Below are 25,563 nucleotides of genomic sequence, written 5' to 3' on the forward strand. Positions count from 1 at the left end.
GGAGAGTGCGGCTTGCCAATCACCACTTTGTTCCAGCATGTGCGCACTCATCTCACTGAGCTATCTCTAACTATATGAATATTGTGGTTGACTTATAGTGTGAGAACAATCATAAAATATTGAATTATTTGAGGTGAAGATGAGACTAGAAACAAGGGGTGTTCTGGGGTATTGTCCGTTGCAGTGCTGGAACTCCACATTTCTTTGATTTTACAGTATTTGTTTTGGACAATAAAAACATTTAAATGTTTTTTTTTTTATAACAATACCTGAAAATCTTGACTGTGAAAGTGCTTGAACAGTGGGTCAACAGGTTCAGGAATACTCTTTTTCCTCTTGATGATCTCTAGCAAAGGCAAAACTTTCTTCCAGTAATAAACACACCGTCCCATGTACTCCCTCTGGTCATAAAAGGAATTCAGTGTACTGCCCTAAAAGAGTTCACAGAATATAATGTTTGAGACAGAGCAGAGAGTTTGATAAAGCCCACTATTTACAGTTTTAAACTAGCACCACTTACGAATTTTTGAGCATCTCCTATTTAATACTCACATAGCAAGTGATTTTTTGTACTACATAAAGCATACTTCAACCTTGGACATCTGTATTAATTCATGGAAACTTTATTTCGATCACTTCAGATCAAAAAAGTAAATCATAAACAGTGCATTTACAAACACAAGACAATACAACATAAAAAATTGAACTCGTCAGCTCATTTCAAATAGCAGCAGAGATTTTTCGATTTAAAAAACCTTTAAAATTCATCATAAAAATGCATTTGTTATAAAAACAGAAGTAAAAAGAACAATAAAAATCTTCCATGCATACTAAAAGACATCAATCAACTCTAAGGTTTCCAAATAGCAAGATAGAGTAAAATGGTAACCTGAGAGGGGTGGCTTTAAAAGATTACCAAGTATACACTTGGTGCACCTAATCCAAATTGCCCTTAGGAATTTGGCCATGCAGAATACCACGATAAGAAATGTATCTGTCTGCAGTGTTCTGAACACCTCCTGGTGCTTCCCCATTTCCCAGGTTCCTACATGGGGGGGCTATCCATTTACCTCAGGACGGTCTATACAAGGGACAAAAAAAATACAACATGCTTAAGTGACTCAGGTACTCCTTGGCAACAGGTACAAAGCTCATCCACCATATCCATATCTTAATGCCACTTCCTTCTAAAAGCATTTATGGGTAGACATCCATACCTAAACTGTGGATATAGCTTCCTTGCTAGCGGTGGGACAATCTCATCAATGGTTCTCCTGTACAATGGAGTTGGTATAAAATCAATAAAAGCAACAGACAGCGAACCTAAACAGTTTCCAGTATTCTCCGCCGCAACCCTAACCCAGTAAACAGCCTTAAGACTGGGCTTTGACCCAAAGTCTCTGGGAAGTCCCAATATGTATCAAGGCTTAACTTAACCTCTACAAGAGAGCCTTAACCCCTTCGATGCGTCCGACGCGCAGGAGCCGCCTAACGAACAAGTGTTATTGTGCGTCGGACAGCTCTCGCGCGTCCGGCGCCATTGCCCATGAAATCCCTCTGGTGCCTGTACTTTTACACCCGCAAAGCCTCGGGAGCTGGTGAAGAGCTTCCCCAGCTCCTGAGCCCCCCAGGTTTCTGTGAAATTACGAGACGGACGTCATTTCACAGAAACCGAAATTGAAATAAGCCTTTAGGATCATTTCAGTTTTACTTTCTACATGCTCAGCGGGCTATCTCAGCCCCCTGAGCACGTAGAAAGAAGGGAGAGGCATCATTGGAAAGGGGAGAATCTGCCCTTTCCAATGGTACCCAGGTGGATCCCTGCTTGGGGATTGCCCCAGGAGGGCGATCCCCAAGCAGGAATCCACCCCCTAGACACCAGGGAGGGGGAGTGGCTCCTTGGGCAAGGGCCTTTGCTCCCCCTAAAACAATTTGGGCAAATTCAGTCTTTGCCCCCAATCTGCCCCCGGGGGGTAAGGGGGGGGCAGAAAGCCCACTAAACACCAGGGATTTTATTTTGGTCACTTGTTTTTAGGGTGGGGGCTGATCAAAACGGGCATTCCAATGCCCCCGTCGCCTGCCACGATAACAGCCTTTCTGCCCCCCTGGGGAGCAGTAGCCCCAATCTGCCTGAGCAGTAGCCCCAATCTGCCCCCCGGGGGGGCAGAAAGCCCACTAGACGCCAGGGATTTTTTGGGCAAATTTTAATTAGGGTGGGGGCTGCCCAAAAGGGGCATGCCAAAGCCCCCACTGCCTCCCGCAAAAATTCCAGTCTTTCTGCCCCCCCCCCCAGGGGGGGCATATAAGGGCAGTAGCCCCCAATCTGCCCCCCCCCCCCAGTGGATGGGCAAAAAGCCCACTAGACGCCAGGAATTTTTTAGGGGCAATTTAATTAGGGTGGTTGCTGCCCAAAACGGGCATGCCAATGCCCCCACCACCCCGCCACAACTACAGCCTTTCTGCCCCCCCCAGGGGGGCAAAAACCCACAAGATGCCAGGGCTTTTTTTTGCCCATTTGAATCAGGGGTGGGGGCTGCCCAAACCGGGTATGCCAATGCCCCCAACCGCACAAATTCCAGTCTTTCTGCCCCCCTGGAGGGCATATAGGGGCAGTAGTCCCCAATTTGCACCCCCTGGGGGGCGGAAAGACCTCTAGAAACAGGGATTTTTGTTTTTATTTGTGTAGGGGTGTGGGCTGCCCAAAATGTGCATGCACAACCCCCCCCAGAGAAATTCCAGTCTTTCTGCCCCCGGGGGGCAGATGGGGCAGTGGCCCATGATCTGCACCCCCCCTTTCGGGGGGCAGAAAGCCCACTAGGCACCAGCAATTACGCTGACTTTTTATATGCGTGGGGGTGGATGATGCCCAGCATGGGCATACCAATGCCCCCACCCCTACAAAAAATAGCCATAGTCTTTCTGCCCCTTGGGGGCATATCAGGGCACCCCCCCCCCCGATTCATCCCCCAGGGCGGCAGAAAGCCCACTAGGCACCATTTTTTTTTTTTTTTAGCAGTGTGCCTACCTGTTGATTTTGGACCATAGCGCAGCTGGGACACAGGGAAACCTTACAAACCTGTACATTTTTTAAAACTAGATACCAAGGGGAATCCAGGATGGGGTGACTGGACTGGCTCTCACCAGGTTCTGTTACCCAGAATTCCTTGCAAACCAAACTTTATCCGAAAAAAGGAAAATGCTACTTACCAGTATGCATCTGTTCTTGGCAAGTAGAGCTGCAGATTCACACGCTATGCATATATCGCCAAATGGTGGGGGGCCCGGATGTTTGCAGTTTTTTAATGCCTTGGAACAAGTCTTTGGAAGTCATGAGATAGGTGACTCCTCCTCTGGACAATAGTGCGCATGGGCATCGACTCCATCTTCAGATTGTTTTTTCGCCTTTAAGGGAAATGAAGGAGTTTTGTGAGAAACAGAAAGAGATGTCCATGTATGTTGTATCTAATTAAGATAATACTGGAACACATAAAGGTAGCCAGGGAGGTGGGTGGGCATGTGTGAATCTGCAGCTCTACATGCCAAGAACAGATGCATACTGGTAAGTAGCATTTTCCTTTCGAGGCATATGAGCTGCAGATCACACACTATGCATAGATTAGCGGCGACCACCAGTATCTGTTGCAGTGGTCTGAAATAGTATTTTGAGTACAGCCTGGCCCACACTAGCTTGTTGTTTTGCTTGCACATCTATAAAATAGTGTTCTGTGAATGTGTGAGGTGTAGACCATGTAGCTGCTTTGCAGATATCATCTAAGGGAATGTTCCCTAAAAATGCCATGAAAGCCCCTATTTTGCAGGTAGAATGAGCTTTAGGGGGAATTGAAAGTGTACATTTTGCTTTGTGATAGCAAATTTGTATACATTTGACAATCCACCTTGCTATTCCAGAGTTTGATATGGGATGGCCTTTATGTGGTGGTGAAAAGGAAACAAAAAGCTGTTTTGTCTTGCAAAAAGGTTTTGTTCTGTCAATATAGTGAGTGCTCTTTTTAAGTCTAGTGTATGGAGAGCTCTTTCTGCTACTGTTTGTGGTTGCGAGAAGAAGACTGGCATCTCTACAGATTGGTTGAGATGGAAGGGAGTAATAACATTTGGAAGGAATTTGTTCTGAGAACCATTTTGTTATGACCGAGTTGTAAAAATGGTTCTTGAATAGTTAGTGCCTGCAGCTCACTGATTCTTCTGAGAGATGTGATAGCCACAAGGAAATGGACTTTCCATGTAAGAAATTGTAGCTCACATTTATGTAGAGGTTCGAATGGAGGACCCCCTTAACCTAGTGAGGACGATATTTAGATTCCCCCCCGTGTTTTTGTAGATAATACATCGCTGTTATATCGTCCTTCCGGACTAAAACAGCTTTGCCGGATACGTGTTTCTGGAATGCTTTTAATGCCAGAAAGATTGCTAGTAGCTCCAAATGATTGATGTGGAGTAGCTTTTGCTGAGGTGTCCATTTGCCTTGTATGGTGTGATGTAGTAGATGAGCTCCCCAGCGGTGAGCGATGCATCTGCTGTTAACAGGATTTGTGGAACCGGGTCTAGGAACGGTTGCCCTTTGGAAAGGTTTTGGGTGTTCCACCACTGCAGAGAGTGATGTGTGCGGCCGTCCACCAACACCAGATCTGTTAGCTGACCTTGAGCTTTTGGGGTCTTGCATGAGGCATTATGAATATGCAAGACGCCATCATCCCTATTAGTTGCATAAACACTCTAGCTGGAAGTGAGTGCTCCGTTTGGAATTTTGTTATAAGGCTCTGCATACTTGCTATTCTGGCTGGAATAGGACATGCAAGGCCTTTTGAGGTGTCTATTGTGGCACCTAGATATTGTTGGATGCGGGATGGTTGGAGGTGAGACTTTGGGAGGGTTATTGTGAACCCTAAGTCGTGAAGTAGTTGGATTGTGGTGTGTGATTTACCCACTGGGTATGCCAAATGGCTTTTATGAGCCAGTTGTCCAAGTTTTGGGAAGACGTGAATTTGTTGTCTTTCTCAAGTAGGCTGCTACCACTGCTAGACATTTTGTGAATACTCTGGGTGCTGTGGTGACTCTGAATGGGAGAACCTTGAACTGGTAATGTTGACTGTCCACTACAGATCAAAGATATTTCCTGTGAGCAGGGTGAATGGGAATGTGGAAGTAGGCGTCCTAGAGATCTAAAGTAGCAAGGAAATCGCCTTGTTTGAGTAGAGGAAGGACCTGTTGAAGAGTGACCATATGAAAATGATCTGATTGTATGTATAGGATTAATGGTCTGAGGTCCAAGATGGGTCTCACAGTTCCATCCTTCTTTGGAATCAGAAAATACAGGGAATAACCCCTTGTGTTTTGATGATGCAGGGGAACTGGTTCTATTGCATGTTTTTGTAGGAGGGAAAGCACCTCTTGTTTTAGAAGTGTTAAATGCTCTGTTGACATTGGACGCTGTTTGGTTGGTATGTTTGGGGGAGTTGAAGTGAGCTCCAGGCAATAACCGGATTGGATGATTTGTCTCACCCACCTGTCCATGGTAATGGTGTTCCAGACAGGCAGGAATGTATCAATCTTCCCCCGACCGGAGTATAATGGTCCGGGGGGAGTGGCAGGAAGTCACTGTTTGGAGGTGGAGGCAGTATGAGTATTGGTAGTTTTGCCTCTACCTTTGTTATTGCTTCTGTAACCTCCTTTTTAATAAGCTCTGGTAGAGGAGTTTTGTGTGGGACTCTTATAGGAGGATGAGGAGTTATCGGTATTAAAGCCTCTAGAGGCGCCCCTATAAGAGGATCGACAAAAGGAACTTCTGGGAGCTTCCGATTTCAAAGCTCCCATTGATTTGGTGGTATCAGTATCTTTTTTTATCTTTTCTAAAGATGAATCTACCGCAGGACCGAATAAGTTTTCTTGGTCAAAGAGTTGGTTCAGTATGGTAGTCTGAACCTCGGGGTTGTACCCTGAAAACCTTAGCTAGGCATGTCTTCGTAAAAGAACACTGCTATTAATAGCTCTGGAGGCTGTGTCCGCCGCATCCAGAGCACATCAAATGGAGGTATTGGTTACTAGCTTACCTTCCTGTATGAAATCATTGGCCCTTGTTTTATATTGAACTGGAAGGTGTTGTAGTCGGGTCTCTAGTGCATCATAGTGTGCCCTATTGTACATAGCTAGTAAGGCCTGTGTGTTGGCATTCCTCCATATGATGGCTGCTTGTGACGATGTTCTTTTAGCAGATGCGTCTAAGAGTGTCGACTCTTTCTCAGGCGGTGGAGCATCGCCTGAGGTTGGGAGTTAGCCCTTTTCCTGGCGTTGGAGACCACCAAGGAATCTAAGGGAAGCTGGCCTTTAATATATGCAGGGTCAGTTGGGGCAGCCTTGTACTTTTTTCACCTCTGGGGTAAATGACTCTAGCCCTTACGGGGTCTTTAAAGACTTCAGGAGTGTGTCTGATTACCCCTTTTAACATTGGGAGAATGGAAGTGGACCTTTGAGATGTTGCAAAAGTGTCCATGAGGAAGTCTTCTTCTATAGGGTCTGAATGTAAATTTACCCCATGGTATTATGCAACCCTGTGTATAAGTTGAGTGAATTCTATAGTGTCCTCTGGAGGGGATGGTCTAGATGGGTAGACATCCTCTTGTGGTACATTAGGAACATCTGGTGTGCCATAATTTCCCCATAGGTCATTTGGGATATAAGGATGAATAGGTTCCCCTAGGGGTTCATCATCACCCTCGTCCCCAGTGGTGCCCTCATCATCTGGAGGTGAAGAAGATTGTGGAGATGGGATAGGAGAGATGTATTGTGGGAAGAGGAGATAGAGAAGGAATCTTTAAAGGAGAAGTAGCAATGTCTCTTTTCTTTAAAGGAATTGGAGGTGGTTTCGTTTTGTCAATGTTCCTTTTATTGGAAGGACCAATTCTAAGATGACCTGTTTCTGGGTCTATTTCCAGAGTGTTTTGGGTTGGATCGGGTGTAAAAAGCTCCTCCTCTGGAGTTTGTTGTTTCGGTGCCGATTTATTCGGGTCCAAGTGTTTGTGGGGGAACAGTTTTTGGAGTTGTCTTCTGCTCCTTAGATTTGGAATCAGGAGTTTTCTTGGGTTCCGAAGGTTTGCTTGGGGTCTTTGGAACCGGTTGCTTGTTCGATTCCGATGACTTTTTCGGATCCGAAGTATGTGGGCCAGGTGTCTTCGGAACCTGGCTGTTTTTGGTTCCAATGATTTTTTCGGATCTGAATGTTAATTACTAGTGGTTTTCGGAACCGATTGTTTCTTTGGTTCCGATTATTTTTTCGGATCCGAAGGTTCAGTCTGTGGATTTTGGTGCCGAGTGCACCGATGTGGAACCAGGCTTCGGTGCAGACGAAGACAATGCTTTCGCTTTAGGTTTGTCTTTTGTTGTTGGTGCCGAGGATGGGGTTTTGGCACGGCCAGTAGGCTGGCTCAGTCCAGAGTGGCCTGAAGGCTTATATGTGGACTTCTTTGCCGGGCCCGAAGGCGGGGCGTGGGAAGTTTTATCCCGTGTGCACCTAGGCCCGAAGGTGAAGGTGTTACCGGAGCCTTTGAATGGATGGGTGGGGCGGAGGGGTCGACGTCAGTACTCATGACCCGTTGCCCCGGAGTGATGTTTTTGACGTCAGATTCTTCGGTTTCGGAGGCGCTAAAGGTGCCTTCTTCTATCTCCTCCTGCTACGGTACATTGATGCCTTCTTGGAAGATATTGTCCAGTATCGATGCTGATGATCGAGCCATGCTTCTTCGAGCTCGATGATCTCTTATGGTTTTATTGGCACGGAAAGAAGCACAAGCTGGACAGTCTTTGGCCTCGTGCTCATGCGAAAGGCAGGGGTTACACTCCTTATGAAGATCGGCGTGTGGAAACTTGGATCCACATTGAGGACACTTGGTAAAAGGAGTCCTTTCCATGAGCCAAAGGGCCTGATGGCGCAGATAGGCCCAAAGACCTGCGTCCACGACCTGAACCGAAGAATTGAAGTTTAAAGAGATGCGTGTCGAATAGGAAATGCGATCGAAGACAATACTGAAGAGAGGGTAAAGGATTGCGTGTCGAAAGGTAGATCAGTAACGGCAACGAACTGGAACGTGCCGAACACCTCCGAGCCCGAAGGCATAAAAAAAACAATCTGAAGATGAAGTTGATGCCCATGCGCACTATTGTCCAGAGGAGTCACCTATCTTGTGACTTCCAAAGCTTTGTTCCAAGACAATAACAAAAGGCAAACATCTGGGCCCAACACCAGATGGCAATCCATGCATAGTGCAGTGGTTCCCAAACGTTTTCGACCCGTGGCTCCCTTTATCTATTGCCCGTTGTCTGCGGCTCCCCATTATGTCATTTTATTTTTCAGGTGGTGGGGATGTAAGCCTGGCCTCTGGAGTACTTCCATTTTTCTCCTCTTTTGTCCGATGGTTGGTCACTTTTTTACCAAGACATCCAAAGGTTGTTCAAAAAACACAGGGGGGTTCTGCATCACAGACAGACTGTGCTAAAGTGGCATGTACACAAAAACCCCAACAGTAAATAAATGAGCCGTTAGGGTTGCCACCTGACCAGTTTTCTACCAGCACCACCGGTAATTTCAAGTCCCAGCTGGTCCAAAAATAGACAACTCCACCCAAAGCTGGTATTTTTATAGCCCTTAAGATCTGTACGTGCTTCAAACAGCAAATATAATTTGAGATCTCTTTTAAATGTATTCTAGAGCTGTGTTGATAAGTGAATAATAATTGAAGTAAGCACCTTCATGCAAAGTGCTGCTGTCTGTTGAGTCCTGTAGCCGACACTGGAGCAGGACTTAGTCATGAACATTCCCATTGTGTACAGTGGAACCATCAGTGCTGTGAACTCCCTTCCAAACGGACTTGTGCTGATTTGTGGGTCACAAGTGTAACCGTATTTTAGTATAGAGGAGTAGGTGTTTATGAGCACACATGTTCTACCACGTTCCAAACGTTTTACTGAGTGGTGAATATTTGAAAGAGAGGGGAGGGAGCGTAAGAAGGTTGTTGTCTTCATTTTTTAAGATAAGCCAATTGACGATGCCGCATTTTGTTTGTATTGGCAGGAAAAGTTACAACGCAGTTCTCCAGTCATCTCAAACACCCCCATACCTTCACAAACACTCACAGCTGAGCGTTATAAAATCCCAATGGTTTGGGTTAGGAAAATATCTCTGACTTCTCAGCCATGCCAGCTCAAGGCTTCTCGAGCGCTCTTAGCTTCCAAGTGCAACAGAGAAGCAGCAGCAAGGGCTTGGAAATGTTACCCAGATATCTAGAATTATAATGGTTTTCACGTGCAAATAAAAAATAATATACAGGGCACATGTGATGTACTTCCCCTAGCTGCTACGCACCACCATCATTTTTGTTTACTTTATTGTTGAGCTGATTACTAGATCCAGACGATAGAAAATGGGCGCTATTCTCTGGGAGCAGGAACTTAATTAATATTTAATTGTGTGTGTTTCTTTCTTGGCAGAAATTGGTAGGCCCAGTGCTCGGTTTCAAGAGGGGGTTGGGTTTACATGCCATGAACCTGAATGAACCAGACTGCGCTCAGTGATCTGAAAATCAGCAGCACACCTGAATAGGATATTATTATCATGTGTATTCAGTGGAAGGTTTCATTAGAATTTGTAACTGCGCCCCTCTTCAAAGGCCTCTCTTTCCTCAACATTCTTTGCCCACGAGTCACTTTTGCTAACTGGATGTCTTCCGATACACACGAAGAACACGTTTTGGAGTGAAGGGACATTAGCTTTGCCGGTAAATATACAAAAAGTTTTAATCAAACAATCTCACATTTACTAGAGTCACTGCAGAGCACGAGCAGCAATAACGCTCAGCATCATGTTACGATTGTTTGCACCTGCCCTGCAAAACGTCCTACGCTGGTCCAAAACATTCCAGAGGCTGACAGGTGCAGCTTCCTAAACTCCCCCCGCAAGACATGTTTACTCGGGCTGCAAGTGCACGTTTCAAATATGCAACTAATCTGTTTTAGAACTGAGGCGTACTTATAGAACGCGTGCTACCTTTCACACATTCCCCAGTAGTGTGCTGCGCCCTGGCAAGTTCTTGTGGCGCACCGGGGAGCCACGGCGCACAGTTTGGGAACCGCTGGCGTAGTGTGTGATCTGCAGCTCATACTCCTCTAACAAATATTTTCCTCGCATTTATGTGGTGGAACGTTCTGGAATATGCATGGATCCACAAAATTCCACCCCCCCAGCATTCCCCAAAGTCTTCCAAGAAAAATGGTACCTCACTTGTGTGGGTAGGCCTAGTGCCCGCAACATGAAACGGGCCAAAATGCACTGTGGCCCCACCACATTTTCACAGTGAAAACTGACCCTTTTTTTGCAAAGTGCCTAGCTGTAGATTTTGAACCTTAGCTCTGCCAGCACCAAGGGAAATCTAGCAAACCTATAAATCTTTTAAAACTAGACACCCAGGGGAATCCAGGATGGGGTTATTTGTCTGACTCTCACCAGCTTCTGTTACCCAGAATCCCTTGCCAACCTCAAAATGTGTCCTAAAAAACACATTTCCTCACATTTCTATGGTGGAAAGTTTTAGAATAATCCTGGTTCCACAAAATTCCACCCAGCCCGCACTGCACAAAGTCTTCTGAGAAAAATGGTACCTCACTTGTGTGGGTGGATCAAGTGCCCAAAACGTATTGAGGCGACATCAAAATTGTGTGGATCCACGCAGATTCAAGAACTTTCCACCACAGAAATGTGAGGAAAATGTGGGTTTTTGGACACGTTTTGAGGTTTGCAAGGCATTCTGGGTAACAGAACCTGGTGAGAGCCAGTCAAGTCACCCCATCCTGGATTCCCCTTGGAGTGTAGTGTATAGGTTTGCTTAGGTGCCAGTAGAGCTAGGGTTCAAAATCTACAGCTAAGCACATGGCAAAAAAGGGTCTGTTTTCACTGTGAAAATGTGGTATGTCCACCCTGCGTTTTGGTCAGTTTCCTGTCGCAGGAACTAGGCCTACCGACACAAGTGAGGTAGCATTTTTATCAGGAGACTTAGTGTAACACAGAATTGTAGAGGAACTGTTATACCCATTGACTTTAGATGCATTTCTGCTTTCCAAAGGAAAGATAATGTGTAAGAAAGAAGTCATTTTGAAAATTCTCATGCTAGTATGGGTACTCACAATTTTGGAAATGTGCAAATATCTGTTTCTAAAGTCTATATTTTGTTCCAATTTCAGAAATACATAAGTGTCTTTCATACCGATTTTTACATGTATATATTTTCCCAAATTAATTGCTATATACCCAGAACATAATGAAAAACCATTGCAAGACGCTGCTCAGTAATTGGCTCTGGGTTCGTCAGGTTCTTGGTGTACCTACAAGTCCTATGTATCCCCACAACTAGAAAGGTCTAGCGGATGTAATGGTATATTGCTTTCAAACAGCTGTCACAATTAGAAGAAGTTACAGTTGAAAACGTTGGCGCAAATGGCTGTTTTTTCAACTAATTTTCCATTTTTCCTATATTTAACTGTTAGTTTCTATGAAGAAACCTTGAACGATCTACGCAAATGAATGAATTTTGTCTACTTTTCTAAAATGTATAGCTTTCCAGAATCCATTATTTCTTTCATACCCATTTCTACCATTAACAGGAAGGAGGCTGAAAGCACAAAAAGTATCAAAAATGTCCCAGAAAAAAATGGCAGAACTATGTAATTTTTGGGGGATTTTCTGACAAAAGTCTGCTTGTCCCTGAAAGCTGGGAAAATGGTGATTTCAGCCCAACAACCGCTTTGTTGATGCCCTTTGCAGGTAAAAAACCAGACGCTTTCATCTATAGCCCTTTTTTCAATTTTCCCCCCAAAAAACAAATGTTGCTGTATTTTGGCTCATTTCTGGGTCCCCTCCAGGGGAATCCACAAACCCCGGTTACCTTTAGAATCCCCATGATGTTGGAAAAAAGGATGCAGATTTGGTGCGTTTACCTTATGGGGTCAGAAAGTTACAGGGGCCTAAGCGCGAACTACCCCAAATAGCCAAAAAAAAAGGTTTAGCACAGGGGGGGGGGGGGGGGGGGGGGGAGGCCTAGCAGCAAAGGGGTTAAGAATACGTAGCAAGAGAATCTTACGTACACATTGTGGTGACATTGGGTCAAGAAGTCCAACCCTATAAGATGCTAGGGCTATTGTGGTCTATAATAGGTGCCAAAACATAAGCATCTGTAATTTTAGCATGTGAAAAGAAACTAAATTATTACTTACCTATAGACAAAGTTTATACATCATTAGCATCTTCTGTAAAACGTTATGCTTTGCTCAAACGTTCCTTGGCATCTGGCAAGAACGGCAGAAGAATTTTATTTTTGTAGAAAACACTAATATAAGTAGAGACTGGGGCTGCAATTGAACCTTATGATGTCTAAGTACATACAAACCTAAGCTTACCAGGTACATCATGGATTACTTTTTGTGGTAGATCTGGAGAGTGAGAAATGGAGGATGGCATCCTTTATATATTGATAGAAAAACAGAGATCACTGTTACAGATCAGAAAGTTTACAATCAAAAGCACAGATTTTCACTGTAAGCCTTCTGGGTAGGACTAATCAAGGGCAGTGCATGTTTACAGGGAGCAAGGATCCCTGTTAAAGTCATGCAAACGCTGTCAGTACAAAAGGAGGATACACACTCCAAAGCTGTAAATTAATCAAATGCAATACATTAGGCAAGGAAAACCCCATGATTTTTGGTAGAGTGGTCTGGATGCTTTTTTAATTAAATCTGTACAGACAGATACTAAAATTTCCTTTTTTTCAACTGAGGCTTTTTGATTAAAAACAATAATATGGTTTCAGCTCAGTAAAGATTGCAAACTATCAATACATTTAATTCTCCTAGATTTGTCTAGTGTATGGGTACTCCCAAACATTTTCCCGGGGGCCACAAAGTGTGTTCTGTGATGTGATCAAGGGCCGCATTGATGCCAGCAGGATGGCGGTTCAGGGGTGAGGTGGACGGTAAGATGGGTATAGGGGAAGCAAAGCATATGCATCTAGTGGCTGAATTGAACAATGTGAAACCAGAAAAGCTGGAATTAATCCCAGCATCTCCACTTTACCAAACGGTGTGAGCCTAGGCAATTTTTTTATTCCACTTTCCCTCCTTTTTCTTCATCATCACATATAAGAGGAGCTCAAAATACAGGACTTGTGGGTGTACATTGTACAAAACCTCCTATGTTTGATTTTAACAAACTATAATGTTGTTCATGTATAACAGGAACCCATGCCTTCCTAAGAGTGCACATTACTGCCTTGCCTCTTAGTGTACTGTTGGCATTGTTTTCACCAGGGGTGAAGAATAAATGCTTCTAAATTCATTTTTGAAAACTATCACTTTAAAAAATACTTCTCAAAGCACTGATCTAATCTGATGTACTAAGGTGAAATGGCTCTGCATGTTAATGAAATACACCATCAAATCCGCCTGGTTGGCCTACCAGAGAGAGGGGAAGGTACGGACATGGTTGCTTTCCTAGAGGCCTGGCATCGAACATCAGTGGCACCTGAGGGCCTCTCCTCCTTTGTTGCATTGGAACTGGACAACTGCAGGGTCATGATTTTCCCCAATTTTTTTTAGAGCTTTGTTTATGTTAGTCAAAAAAGGTTTCAGGCAGATTGGCCTTAAATAAGCAATGCTTTCCCTGCCACACGGATCCGAGGGATGCCGGATATTGGCTGGACATGCAGATGGTGGCTCCAGAGGGGCTGCTCAAACAGCTACAGCGAAATAAAAAACACTGGTAGGACCATCGGCCTGGCTCTGTGTGTGTGTGTGTGTGTGTGTGTGGGGGGGGGGGGGGGGGGGGGGTTAGGGGGGGGTTACCCCACCAAGAAACAGTAGCACTTACATGGCGAAGTTGAGTGAAGTGGCAGCGGGCCTCCAGGCAGGCTTTAGAGTGGGATGAACTACCCTCGCAATCTATGGACTTGGGTTGGTTGGGCCTAGACTGAACCCACATTCTGTGGATGATCTGTTGTGAACTGAGGTTATAGCACTATATAGAATGTGAAGGTACAATTGAGGTCCACGTACTGATGAATGGCCTGCTCCTTGCTGAGGGGCAGTACCCTTCTGATCTGGGATACGACAGGGCAATGTTTTTGGTACTTTAAGACTGTCATTACTGGATGGTTGGTTCCGGTGCTGAGGGATGGGTTGGGGTTTGCAGTGCTGGGAGGGTTGTTTAGGGTACTATATGTCACCACCACTAATTTTGCATGTGTCTGTTGTTGGTATGATAGTTGCATGATGTTCTCCATGCCTGGTTTGGATGGGGGCGGGGGGGGGGACGTTGCCTTTTACCCAAGATTCAGGTGCTGGAGAGGCTAGTGGCAGGATAGCTGTATATCAGTGGGGGGGGAGGCATAACCCTATTGTTATCTCCCTGGCCTGAGTGAAGGTGAGCAATGCTACTCCCTCTTGGAGGTTGCAGGCTGAGAATCTTGAATTCTTTCACCACACTATTGAGGAGGGGATTCAGCAATATTTTGCAGACAATGGCAGGACTGCTGCCTCGGCACAGGTGAAATTGGACGCCTTTCAAACTATGATCAGGGTACAGTGCATTGCGACTGTGGTGGGGTTTGCCGAATGTTGGTAGACAAGGTGGATGCACAGGAAAGAGTATTGCAGGTGTAAAGAGGAGGAGGCCAGGGTACCCAGAGCGACAGGGGGCATTATTGGAGAAGAAGATAGGGAAATGGGTAAAGCGTCTCTGCTGTTAGGATTACAAGCGGTATATGTTATGTTATGTTATGTTATCGTAGGTTTTGTTAAGCGCTCAGCTACTCTAACAGAGTGTCCCGGCGCTGACAGATGAAACACAGCATAACTCTTCCAATGAGGGGCAAATTAGAGGCCGAAGAGCCACGTTTTGAGATCTTTCCTGAAAGATACCAAATTCTCGCTCTTTCTCAGAGCAAGAGGCAAATCATTCCAGGCACGTGACGCTAGATGTTGAAAAGAGCGGCTCCCGGTCCGTGCGCGCCTGATTACAGGGATCCTCGCCAATGACAAGGCAGCCGATCGTAAGGCTCTGGTTGGGTTGTGGAAGACAACTCTCTTCCGCAGATACAGAGCCCCAATGCCATGCAAGGCTTTAAACGCCATGGTAAGGGCCTTAAACTTGATGCGTTTCCTGATTGGAAGCCAGTGAAGGGACATCAGAAGGTCAGTGGCATGAGACCGGCGCCCAAGGCCAAAGATGGCCTGAGACGCCGCGTTCTGCACCACCTGCAGCCTAGACAAAAGATATTCAGGCAGGCCGAGGTAGAGTACGTTCACGTAATCCAACCTCGATCCAATCAGGGCTTGCACCGTTGTTTTCCTATGGTCGATCGAGAGAAGAGGGAGGAATTTCCTCAAAATTTTGAGTATTCCGAAGCACTGCCCCACCAGGCCAAGAATCTGAGGTTTCAGTGACAGGCAATTGTCCATCTTGATACCCAGGTTCTTGGCTACCTTGGAGTCAGAGGCCGGGGGAAACATTCCTGCAGGCCACCAGGTCTTCCAACCGGGATCAGGGGGACAGCCGAAGAAGAGGAGCTCGGACTTGTCAGAATTGCATTTCAACTGGTTAAGTTGAAACCAAGTGAATATTGCGCCCAAGCAGTTCTTAATGCTCTCGCCATCAAAGTCCGTGTTCTTGTCACAGGTAAAGAGCAGAAGGGTATCGTCGGCGTACGATATAATCTGGGCGCCCAACGACTCTGCCAGTGCCGCAAGGGGGGCCATATAGATATTAAAAAGGGTGGGACTCAGAATTGACCCCTGAGGAACTCCCACCTCCAAAGGCGGCACAGCGGCAGAGTACGGAGGAGCCCAGACTGTCTGATGTCGATTAGAAAGAAACGACTCATAACGGTGGGGCTTGGTGGACGTGTGGAGGGCGCAACACCCCGAGACCAGGGATTACTCTTACTTCTCCGCGCTGCACGACCTACATGTTAGACTGGATTCGGTGCTGTGCAGCTGCTCATTGGCGAATGTGGTGACTCACTCGGAATATCTGTCCAGGACCATTTCAGACCATAATCCCCTGTTGCTCTCCATGCAGTGGCAGCTGGTGAGATCGGCTGTTCCTTCATGGCGACTTCATCCGGATACGCTGGAAGATCCGGCGTTCTGCGACACGGTCCGCCAGGGCATAGACAGCTATTTTACGGTTAATGCAGGCTCAGCAGCGACTAGGTCGATTGAATGGGATGCAATGAAAGTGGTGGTGAGAGGGGTGTGCATGGGCAGGTTTCTGACTGTGAGAGGGACGGTGTTGAAAGATCTTACGAAAGCGGAGGAGGCATTGAGAGAGCTGGAACAGCGCAGACCCGAGAGACCGGAATTGCAGGAACGACTGCTGCAAGCTAAAGAGGTGGTGGCGACTGAGACGGAAAGACTGCGGTGTTATGACTATAAGTTGTATGCTGTTAGGGTGCATGAGGAGCGGGATAAAGTGGGTACGCTCCTTGCCAAGCTGGCTGACCCGGAACCTAGAGGGTGCCCGATCATGAGCATAAGACGTGAGGATGGGGAAGTGATCTATTCGCAATCGGCGGTCTTGGGGCGCTTCAAGTCCTACTATATGGGACTGTACGCGAGCCACCTTGAGGCAGAGGCTTCGGAGATAGGTGACTACCTAGATCGGATCCCCTTACCGTTAATGGATGAAGAGGACGCGCAGGACCTAGGGGGCCCCATCACTCTGGCAGAGATAAGAGGGGCAATTAAACACATGGCACGGAACAAAACGCCAGGGGTGGATGGGTTGCCGATTGAGTTCTACGCTAAATTCGTGGATGTCTTGGCGCCCAAGCTGCTGATAGTGTACGCGGAGGCGAAACAGATGGGGCGGTTACCTGAATCTATGAGGGAGGCGCTGGTGGTGCCGCTGCTGAAACCGGGTAGGGACGCGTTAGATGTATCCTCTTACCGGCCATTGTCTATGTTGACGGTGGATTATAAGATTTTGAGTCGTATCCTGGCTACCAGGCTCCTACCGCAGATGGCCACCTTAGTACATAGGGATCAAGCGGGATTCATCCCAAACAGGAGCACCTCGATGAATATCCGTCGATTGGTCAGGGTCATTGACGATGCCACCACGGCGGAGCAGGACCCAGTGGTGTTAGCAGTTGATATCGAAAAGGCGTTCGATAGCTTAGAATGGGATTACCTGGATGGAGTGCTGCTGAAGTTTGGAGTTGGGGAAGGGTTTCGAAGTTGGACGAGAGTGCTTTATTCCTCAGCTAGGGCGTGGGTTCGGCTGGGGCCCATGGTCTCTCCGGCTTACCCGGTTTGTAGGGGCACGCGGCAGGGCTGCTCGCTGTCTCCTCTGCTCTTTGCCTTGGCAATGGAGCCGCTGGCGGCGCAGGCAAGATCGGGCACCATATATGACGGGATAGCGCAGGGACCTGAATCGCACTATATATCGCTATATGCCGATGATTTATTACTGTACCTGGCTGATCCTGGGAGGGCACTGGAAGGCGCGGTGGACATGCTGAGCAGGTTCGGGAGACTATCAGGACTCAGGGTGAATTGGACCAAGACCTGTGTATTTCCTTTGCGGAAGACTACGCTCTGCCCACAGCTCACAAGAACGGTGGTGTGGGAACCCTCCTGTTTTGTTTATCATGGGGTGCGCATCTACCACGACGCAGCAGACCTTCTAGAGGGGAATGTGGGGCGCTGTATTCGTGCGCGGAGGAGCTGTATGGATTTCTGGGCCACTCTTCCACTATCTGTGCTGGGTAGGATAGCACTGTTGAAGATGGTGGCACTCCCGCGGTTACTCTATTATTTCCGAACGTTGCCGGTGTGGATCCCGCAGAGAATCTTTGGGGAGTTGAAGACGTTGGTGACCGGCTTCCTCTGGGGCCATGGGCGGCGAAGGGTGGCATTGACTACCTTGACACGGCCCAAGAGCGAGGGGGGGATGGCCGTCCCCGATTTTGAGTTATATTATCTGGCAGCGCAACTCCAGGTTCTGACGCAGAACGTGGCCAGAGAATTCAGGGGACCGGATAGCGTCCGAGGGATTGGCATCCAGAGACATGTCTTGTCATCTATCGTAATGCAACAGAAACTGGAGGTGAGAGATCTTACGATAGAGGAACTGACGCTTCAATTGTGTTGGAATAGGAACCTGAAAAGAGCGAAGAAGCACCGGCCGTATGCACCGGAGATACCGCTGGGTATGCTAACTGCATTACCGCACGGGGGCGATTGGTCCCAATTATTGGCTTGGGAAGACCTGGGCTTGCAGATGGTGGGAGACCTCTATATGGACGGGACGCTAGTCCCGTATGGGACTTTACAGGAACAATTCGGCCTACCGGGTGGAACCTTCTTGCTGCATGCAGTGGTGGTGGCAGCGATGCAGCGGCATTGGGGGGAGGGCTGGCGGAGCCGGAGGTGACCATAGCGTGCCAGTATGTGGTGATGGCCGCGGGCACCGTCAAGGCTGTGACTTGCCTCCACGCCAGAATGTTGAATGAGGGATTAGCACCTTTGGTGGCGTTGAAGTTGAGATGGGAGGTCAGCATAGGCAAGCAAATCCCGGACACCATCTGGGGCCAAGTGTTGCCTAGGACCTGGAAAGGGACGAGGAATGCACGGTTTCAGCAAGTGCATTTTTTCATTGTCCATAGGGCGTATTTGACCCCGGAGAGGTTGCGACGACACTTCCAGGTGCTTGACGCCATGTGCCCGAGATGTTTGGAACCAGAGGTAGATCTGGACCACATGCTGTGGGGATGCCCGAAGTTAGGGGTATACTGGCCGGAAGTGGGAGAACTCCTGAACGCTATCACGGACAGGGAGGTAGATTTTGATATGGCTGCATGTCTGCTCCTCTGGTTCCCGCATACCAGGAAGACTAAAGTGACGAGCAAATTCATTGATTTGGGAATAATACTGGCACAGCGTGAAATCACTTGGCATTGGAAGTCTAAGGAGGGCCCGTCAGTGCGGAGATGGAGGAATGAGCTGTTGAAGTGGTCGGGCTGTGAGAGTGTGCTTAGGCTGCGGCAGGCGACTAGAACTGGCAACGAGAAAAGTTTGGAACTGGCGCGGTCCTGGGAGTTGGTAGTACAGGCATTACGGGACTATATCACAGACGGTGCAGAGGATGATCAGGTATAGGAAGGGATTCCATGGAGATCACATGTTAGACCGACTATCCTGGTAGAGGACATACTTCAGAGCAGGGAATGATTATTGAACCCGCATTAGCAGCAGTTGGGGAGGGAGGAGGAAGGGGTAGGGAATTCGTGGAGTGGGTGGTTTGACACCGCGGGGAGGTTTACTGGCCCCGGATGGCCCAATGAGGTCGTAGAGTAGATTTGCTAGGAGCAACAGTGGGTGCAACTTGGGGCTTGGCGGTGTGGGGGGGGGGATGGATGTTATGGGGTAAAAGCGGATACTATACGATATAACTGACCTAAGGCCTGGACAAGGCACGCACTGAGGCTCCTCCGGAAAACTGGTTCATTGAAGCGCCGCCCAGCCTCCGGGATGTGGGCTAAATGGCTGTGTATTGTATTTTCATCATATTCACTGTGGGGAGCCTTAAGTGTACTGGTTGGCCTATTGACTGGCTTTATTTCGAATTCTGCAATAAAAATATATTTAAAAAAAAATAGAAAGAAACGACTCAAACCATCTAAACACCGTTCCCCTAAACCCGATCTCCCAAAGTCTTGCCAGGAGCCGGTCATGGGGAACGGTGTCGAACGCCGCCGAGAGATCTAATAGCACCAAAACTGCTTTCCCTCCACTGTCGAGGACTTCCTTGATGGCTTCTGACACCTCCAGTAGTGCCGACTCAGTGCTCATGTTAGCCCTAAAACCGGATTGGGTATACTGCAGAATCTCGTTAGACTCTACAAAGTCGGCCAGGACTGAGTGCACATGCTTTTCCGTCACCTTGGCCAGAACTGGTAGCAGAGAAATAGGCCTGTAATTAGCATGATTGCTGGGGTCCAGGGATGACTTCTTTAAAAGAGGGAGAACCATCGCCTGTTTCCATGCTTGCGGTACGGATCCCGTTTCCAGAGACCTGTTAAGGATCAAATTGACCGTCGGGTTGATAAAACAAGCAATTTTAGCTAAAAACTTAGCAGGGCATGGATCACATGGGGAGCCAGATCTCAATTTGTACAAAATTTCCAGAGAGGATTGCAGCTCAATCGGGGGAAAAGTCATCAAAAAGGACTGTTCCGCGATAGCCTTAGGAAAGCCCGGTACTAGATCGAGCGGTCCCACTCCCGTCACAGCAGGAAAAGTGTTCTGAATGCTGAGGATCTTATTAGAGAAAAAGCTAGCCAGTTGGACCACCCACGGTTCAGAAAAGGAGCATTTAGGTGTGATGGCGGCCGGGGAGGTAAATTCCTTCACTACAAGGAAAACTTCTTTACTGGTGTTACTAGCCTCCTCGGTCCTTCTGGCAAAATAAGCTTTTTTCTCAAGATAGATTTCCCTATGGTAAGCTTTGATCCTGCTCTTATACGCTTCCTTTAGAGGCTCCAGATAGCTTACTCTCCAAGCTCTCTCTGCTTTCTTACAAAGCCTACGGCTGGAGTTGAGAGCTGAGGTGAACCATGGCGCAGATGCGCGGGACGGGGCCTTTGAGGAGCACTCAAGGTATATGGTGGCCATCCATGCTGAAAGGGGTAAGACATGACCGGTTTTGGCGAAATCGGCTGATCCCACTAGGCATGGCTCGCAGGTCTTCGAACTGGATACAGCTGAGAGTACCAGAGTGTAAGGGCAAGATGATATGAATGACCTACATTAGGGGGAGGTGAGGGACAGTCAGCCTGCTTTCCAAGCCTTTCTTCATGCACTACCTGTGCTGGCTCTTACACCAGAGGATGGAGGAGACCTGGGCGGTGACATAACCCCACTGGAAATAAAGACAGCTCAGCTGTACATGGCATGGCCAAGGGCAAGTTTCTCCGTAGCGATGGGCTCCCGTGGAGTTCAACGCTACCTACATTGAGGTGCTGGCCTCACGGCTGGAGGAGGTTATAGGGAGGCTAGGCATACTGCAAACCTCCCTGTGACAACTAGGGAAGTGATTATAATTACCCTAGTTAAGCCGGGGCTGGATCAGTATGAAGTTAGAGCATACTGGTCTCTATCGATGTTGAACGTCGATTATAAAATATTGAGTAAAATTCTGATGGTGCGATGCCTACCGTACATGACGTGACTGATCCTTACTGATCCTTACTGATCAAGTAGGATTTACTCTTAATAGGGCGAATAATCTCCATACTGCTGAATGCTCCAGATATTGTTCTTAATGCGTTGGTCATGTCTGTTGAAACTAAGAAAGCATTCAACAGTCTGGACTGGCGCTAACTATATTCTGTGATGGCACAGATGGGCCTAGAGCCTGGATTTAACAAATGGATGCAATTGTAGTATACCAACCACACGGCTCGAGATAGGACTGGTGGGATATTCTTGGATGCCTATCGGGTGGAGAGGGGCAACTGTCAGGACTGCCCGCTCTTTCCGCTGTTTACGCTAGCAGTGAAGCCATTGGCAAGAGCAGCTAGAACAGGTGGGCACTGTGAAGGTATGGTCAGCCATGGCGGCCTACATCATATTGCATTATAATGCAAATATGTTACTCTTTCTTCGGGACAAATAGTCTGACCAAGCAAGGCTATAAGGCTCTTGGACCAGTTTGGGGCTATTTCAGGCCTGCAAGTTAATTGGAGGAAGACCTGCTTATTTCAGATTCGGCCAAATGTAGACGCAGCCCTACTGGCGCAGGATGTAGTCTAGGAAACTAACTTGCTCAAATACTTGGGAGCCTGCATTTATCGGATGATAGAGGATATGGTGGAGGGCCACATTGGTGCTGCTATGACCTCCCTGCAGATGACTATATCCTTCTGGAAAACACTTCCACTGTTGATGGTGGGGAGGGAGCAGCGGTAAGATGGCGACGCTACCCAGGCTCCTATTTCTGAAGTACGCTGCCCATTGTGGTTCCCAGGTCCATATTCTGGGAAATTGACTTTTTACTGGTAGCCTTCTTTTGGGGGGTGGGCAGACTGTGTGTGGCGCTTGCTAATCTACAACGACCGATGACAGAAGGGGGCCTGGCAGGCCCAGTTTTTGGGGCGTACTATATAGCAGCTCAGCTGCAGTGGGTGAAAAGGTGGTTGAAAGCAAGTGGGGAGAGGATTGCCCAGGACGCCCTTGGGGGGCTGCAGAAGCAGTGGTTGGCGCGGTTTATGTTGGAACCCCCGCCTCTTAAAGAGGATTGTGCAGGAGTTGTTTTAAGTATTGTTGAACGTGCTGCCTACAGAAGACTAGAGTGAAACACCCATATTCTCCCAAAATGCAGCTACAATGGCTAGCTGAACGTCTTCTGTTGGTTTACCTGCATATACTCGCGGCTTGGGTGGGGGGGGGGGAGACATAGGGGTGATTGAGACCTTGCATAGAGCGGGTGAGCTGATGTCGTATGAGGACCTGCAAGTGGAGTCTGACCTGTTAGCAGGGCCTTTCTTTGTATATGGAGCAGTGGTGGTAGCGTTTCAGGGGAAATGGCCAGGGGATGTAGGAGAACTTCAGACGCATCATTGTTGTCACTTTCTCAGTGCCTCTTCCAAGAATGTCAGGGCTATTTCAGGCCTCTATCAAGCCATTAGGAAGGACATTGATGCGCCACTAGCTGTGCTGCAGGATAATTGGGATGCAGATATGGGGACACCTTTTGCGGAGGATGCCTCAGGGAAAATCATGGAACGGATACTGAAGGTATCCAGACATACGGCGTTTAAATTGATCAACTTTTATTTTTCGCAGAGAGAGTACCCAAAGCCAGGAAGAATTTATAAGATTTTTCTGCAGGCCAATACCACTTGTCCTTGGTGTGGGGTCCTGGGGATGAATTGTTGTATGTGGTTTGGGACTTTCTGGGGCTCACAACTTACTGGGGTGAGATTCTTTCACTGGTCAATGCTGTTACAGGTCGCATTATGGTTGGAACACCAGCGGTGTGCCTGTTGGGTCACTACCCATAAAATACTAAACAAAAGATCACTTCCAAGTATTTGGATTTGATGCTTATCCTGACTTGACAACAAATCACCATCAGTTGGAAGTCGGTGTTGGGTTCCATGGTGGATATGTGGAAAAGGGAGATGCTCCGATGGACAGACTATGAAAGTGTTACCCTTCTGAGAGACACGAAGAGAAGGTGTGGGATGAATAGAAGTGGCAAGGGCATTGGAGAACTTGGTGCAAAAGTTGAAAGCGGACAACAGGACTCAGATGATGATTTTACTTTGGGGGACCATGGGGCTGGGGTACTCAATTAGAGCATCTTGAGGGCACTAGCGGGGAGTAGGAGGTTGATGAACGTGGAACGCCGCATGTGTGGTGGTTAGAAGACACCATACAGGGTAGGCTGGGTGAGGGTAGATGGAGTGGGGGTGTTTAAAGGGAGGAGTGGGTAGTTGGGGAACTGTTGCTTCCCATGAAGTAGATGAGCCGGTAGGGGATCTGTAAGGTGGGAGTTGCCCTGGGGATCCCCTTGGGTCACTAACTTTCCATGGAGGAATGCTGATTTTATTTGTGCCTATAGAGAGGTACTGCCGGTTCTTGCTGTACTTGTTAATGGTACACATCTCAGATTATACTGTCATGCAAATGGCAATAAAGTTTGTTAACAAAAGAAACTAAAGAAATCATGAGAAAAGTGATTAAAGGTGTCCGGAAAAAAAGAAAGACTATCCATCTGTTTCAAGTAAAAGAAAGGTGTGATGCAATCTGGCTTACTTTGTAGGTGAACCCCTGAGAACATGGACTTCCTCAGTGACAACATTATCACGATTTCTGGTAAGGAGGTTGTGAAGCTCTACAGAGACAATATTTTGCCAGGTGGCTATGGAGCTGCACCCATTAAAGTCACAAGCTACTTCAATGCTAAATTGTGTTCCTAGTAGTGAAATACCAAAATAATGAATGTGACAGAAAAAGGCAATTCCTATTGAATTTACACCATCCAGCAGAATGATACATTATGATTGATAGCAAGAGTCTTAAACATGTGCTTCAAGAGAGTGGGAACAATAAACAACTGCTTATAGGTCCATACCCCAAAGTGTTTAGGAAAAAAAGTAGATGTTTGTATGGGGTTATCCACAAACCAAAAATATGTAATGCAAGATGTGTTCCTGTGGTACTAAGAATAGCAGTTGAAGATGAATGAGGGAGTTGCTGAGGGAGGGGCACACCTTGGCTGGTGGAAGCAATCAAATGGTAGGTAGCTCTGTGTTTCATTGAAAGGCACAAGAACAGACCAGAAAATAAGCGAATTTGGATAGGTTTCCATTACTACAACTGTGGTATTAGTGACTTTGCTATGGGAGGTGACATTGTTTATCACCACTGATCTGAGCCAATCAACATGTTAAACTCCATTCTGCTAATCATGGTTTAATGGTGTTTGTTACACAGGCATTTGGGTGTAAAATATCTAAATTTTAACCACATTTCCCCTAAATTGTTTTAACCTCTGTGAAGTTTGGGCGGAGTAACAGACTTGACATGCATGTGTCCTTCCCTAAACATGAAACACCTTTTTTTCCAATTAATTGACATATTTGAATTTTTTTTGCTGGCTGCTTAAAGGCCACATTTAAAATGGGTGACTACAGAGAAAGCTTATCCCTATCACAATTGGGGTAAAACCTGTGACATGAAACTTAAGAATAGCTATGTGGCACTCCAGGCTAGGCCTAGATTTTGGAGGGGGAAACAAACCAATTTTTAAGTTTAAAATTCCAGATTTAACACTGTGTAAGACAACTGTCAGTGTGACATTAAATCCTAGAACTTAATGCGCAGTGTTTAAATCTGAAATGTAAATGTTGTCTACATTTACATTTAAAAAGGTAACTTAGTTTAATTGCTATGGTCTAAAGGAGCAGGTTATGCTTTTAAAAGCATGCAGTTTACTAAAAAAAAACTTCATCTACTCAAGCAAGGAACTAAGTAGAAAAGTAATTATTGTGCCACAGCTAAATAAAATAATAACAATAAAAAACAAGCATTGAAAATGCAATAGGTCTCGCAATAGAAGAGTTTGACATTTTTCGTTTTGCATATAGATGAGTGGCGTTGCGTGGATGAGTGGCGTTGCGTGGATGAGTGGCGTTGCGTGGGTGAGTGGCGTTGCGTGGGTGAGCGGCGTTGCGTGGCTGAGCGGCGTTGCGTGGCTGAGCGGCGTTGCGTGGCTGAGCGGCGTTGCGTGGGTGAGCGGCGTTGCGTGGGTGAGCGGCGTTGCGTGGGTGAGCGGCGTTGCGTGGGTGAGCGGCGTTGCGTGGGTGAGCGGCGTTGCGTGGGTGAGCGGCGTTGCGTGGGTGGGCGGCGTTGCGTGGGTGGGCGGCGTTGCGTGGGTGGGCGGCGTTGCGTGGGTGGGTGGCGTTGCGTGGGTGAGTGGCGTTGCGTGGGTGAGTGGCGTTG

The 25,563-nt window shown here is 47.2% G+C and overlaps 1 protein-coding gene across 2 annotated transcripts in view; it reads right to left on the bottom strand.

Moving 5' to 3' along the window:
• Nucleotides 1-25,563, bottom strand: part of LOC144773229 (E3 SUMO-protein ligase RanBP2-like) — an 827,846-nt gene that overhangs the window by 509,135 nt on the left and 293,148 nt on the right. For both annotated transcript variants that reach the window (XM_078658128.1, XM_078658127.1), the window contains exon 13: nt 270-431. In XM_078658128.1, coding sequence (XP_078514254.1) covers nt 270-431 — 162 coding nt within the window. The remainder of the gene's footprint in view (nt 1-269; nt 432-25,563) is intronic.

The sequence above is a fragment of the Lissotriton helveticus genome, chromosome 8 (genome assembly GCF_964261635.1).
Source record: "Lissotriton helveticus chromosome 8, aLisHel1.1, whole genome shotgun sequence".
In the NCBI taxonomy this organism is placed as follows: Eukaryota; Metazoa; Chordata; class Amphibia; order Caudata; family Salamandridae; genus Lissotriton; species Lissotriton helveticus.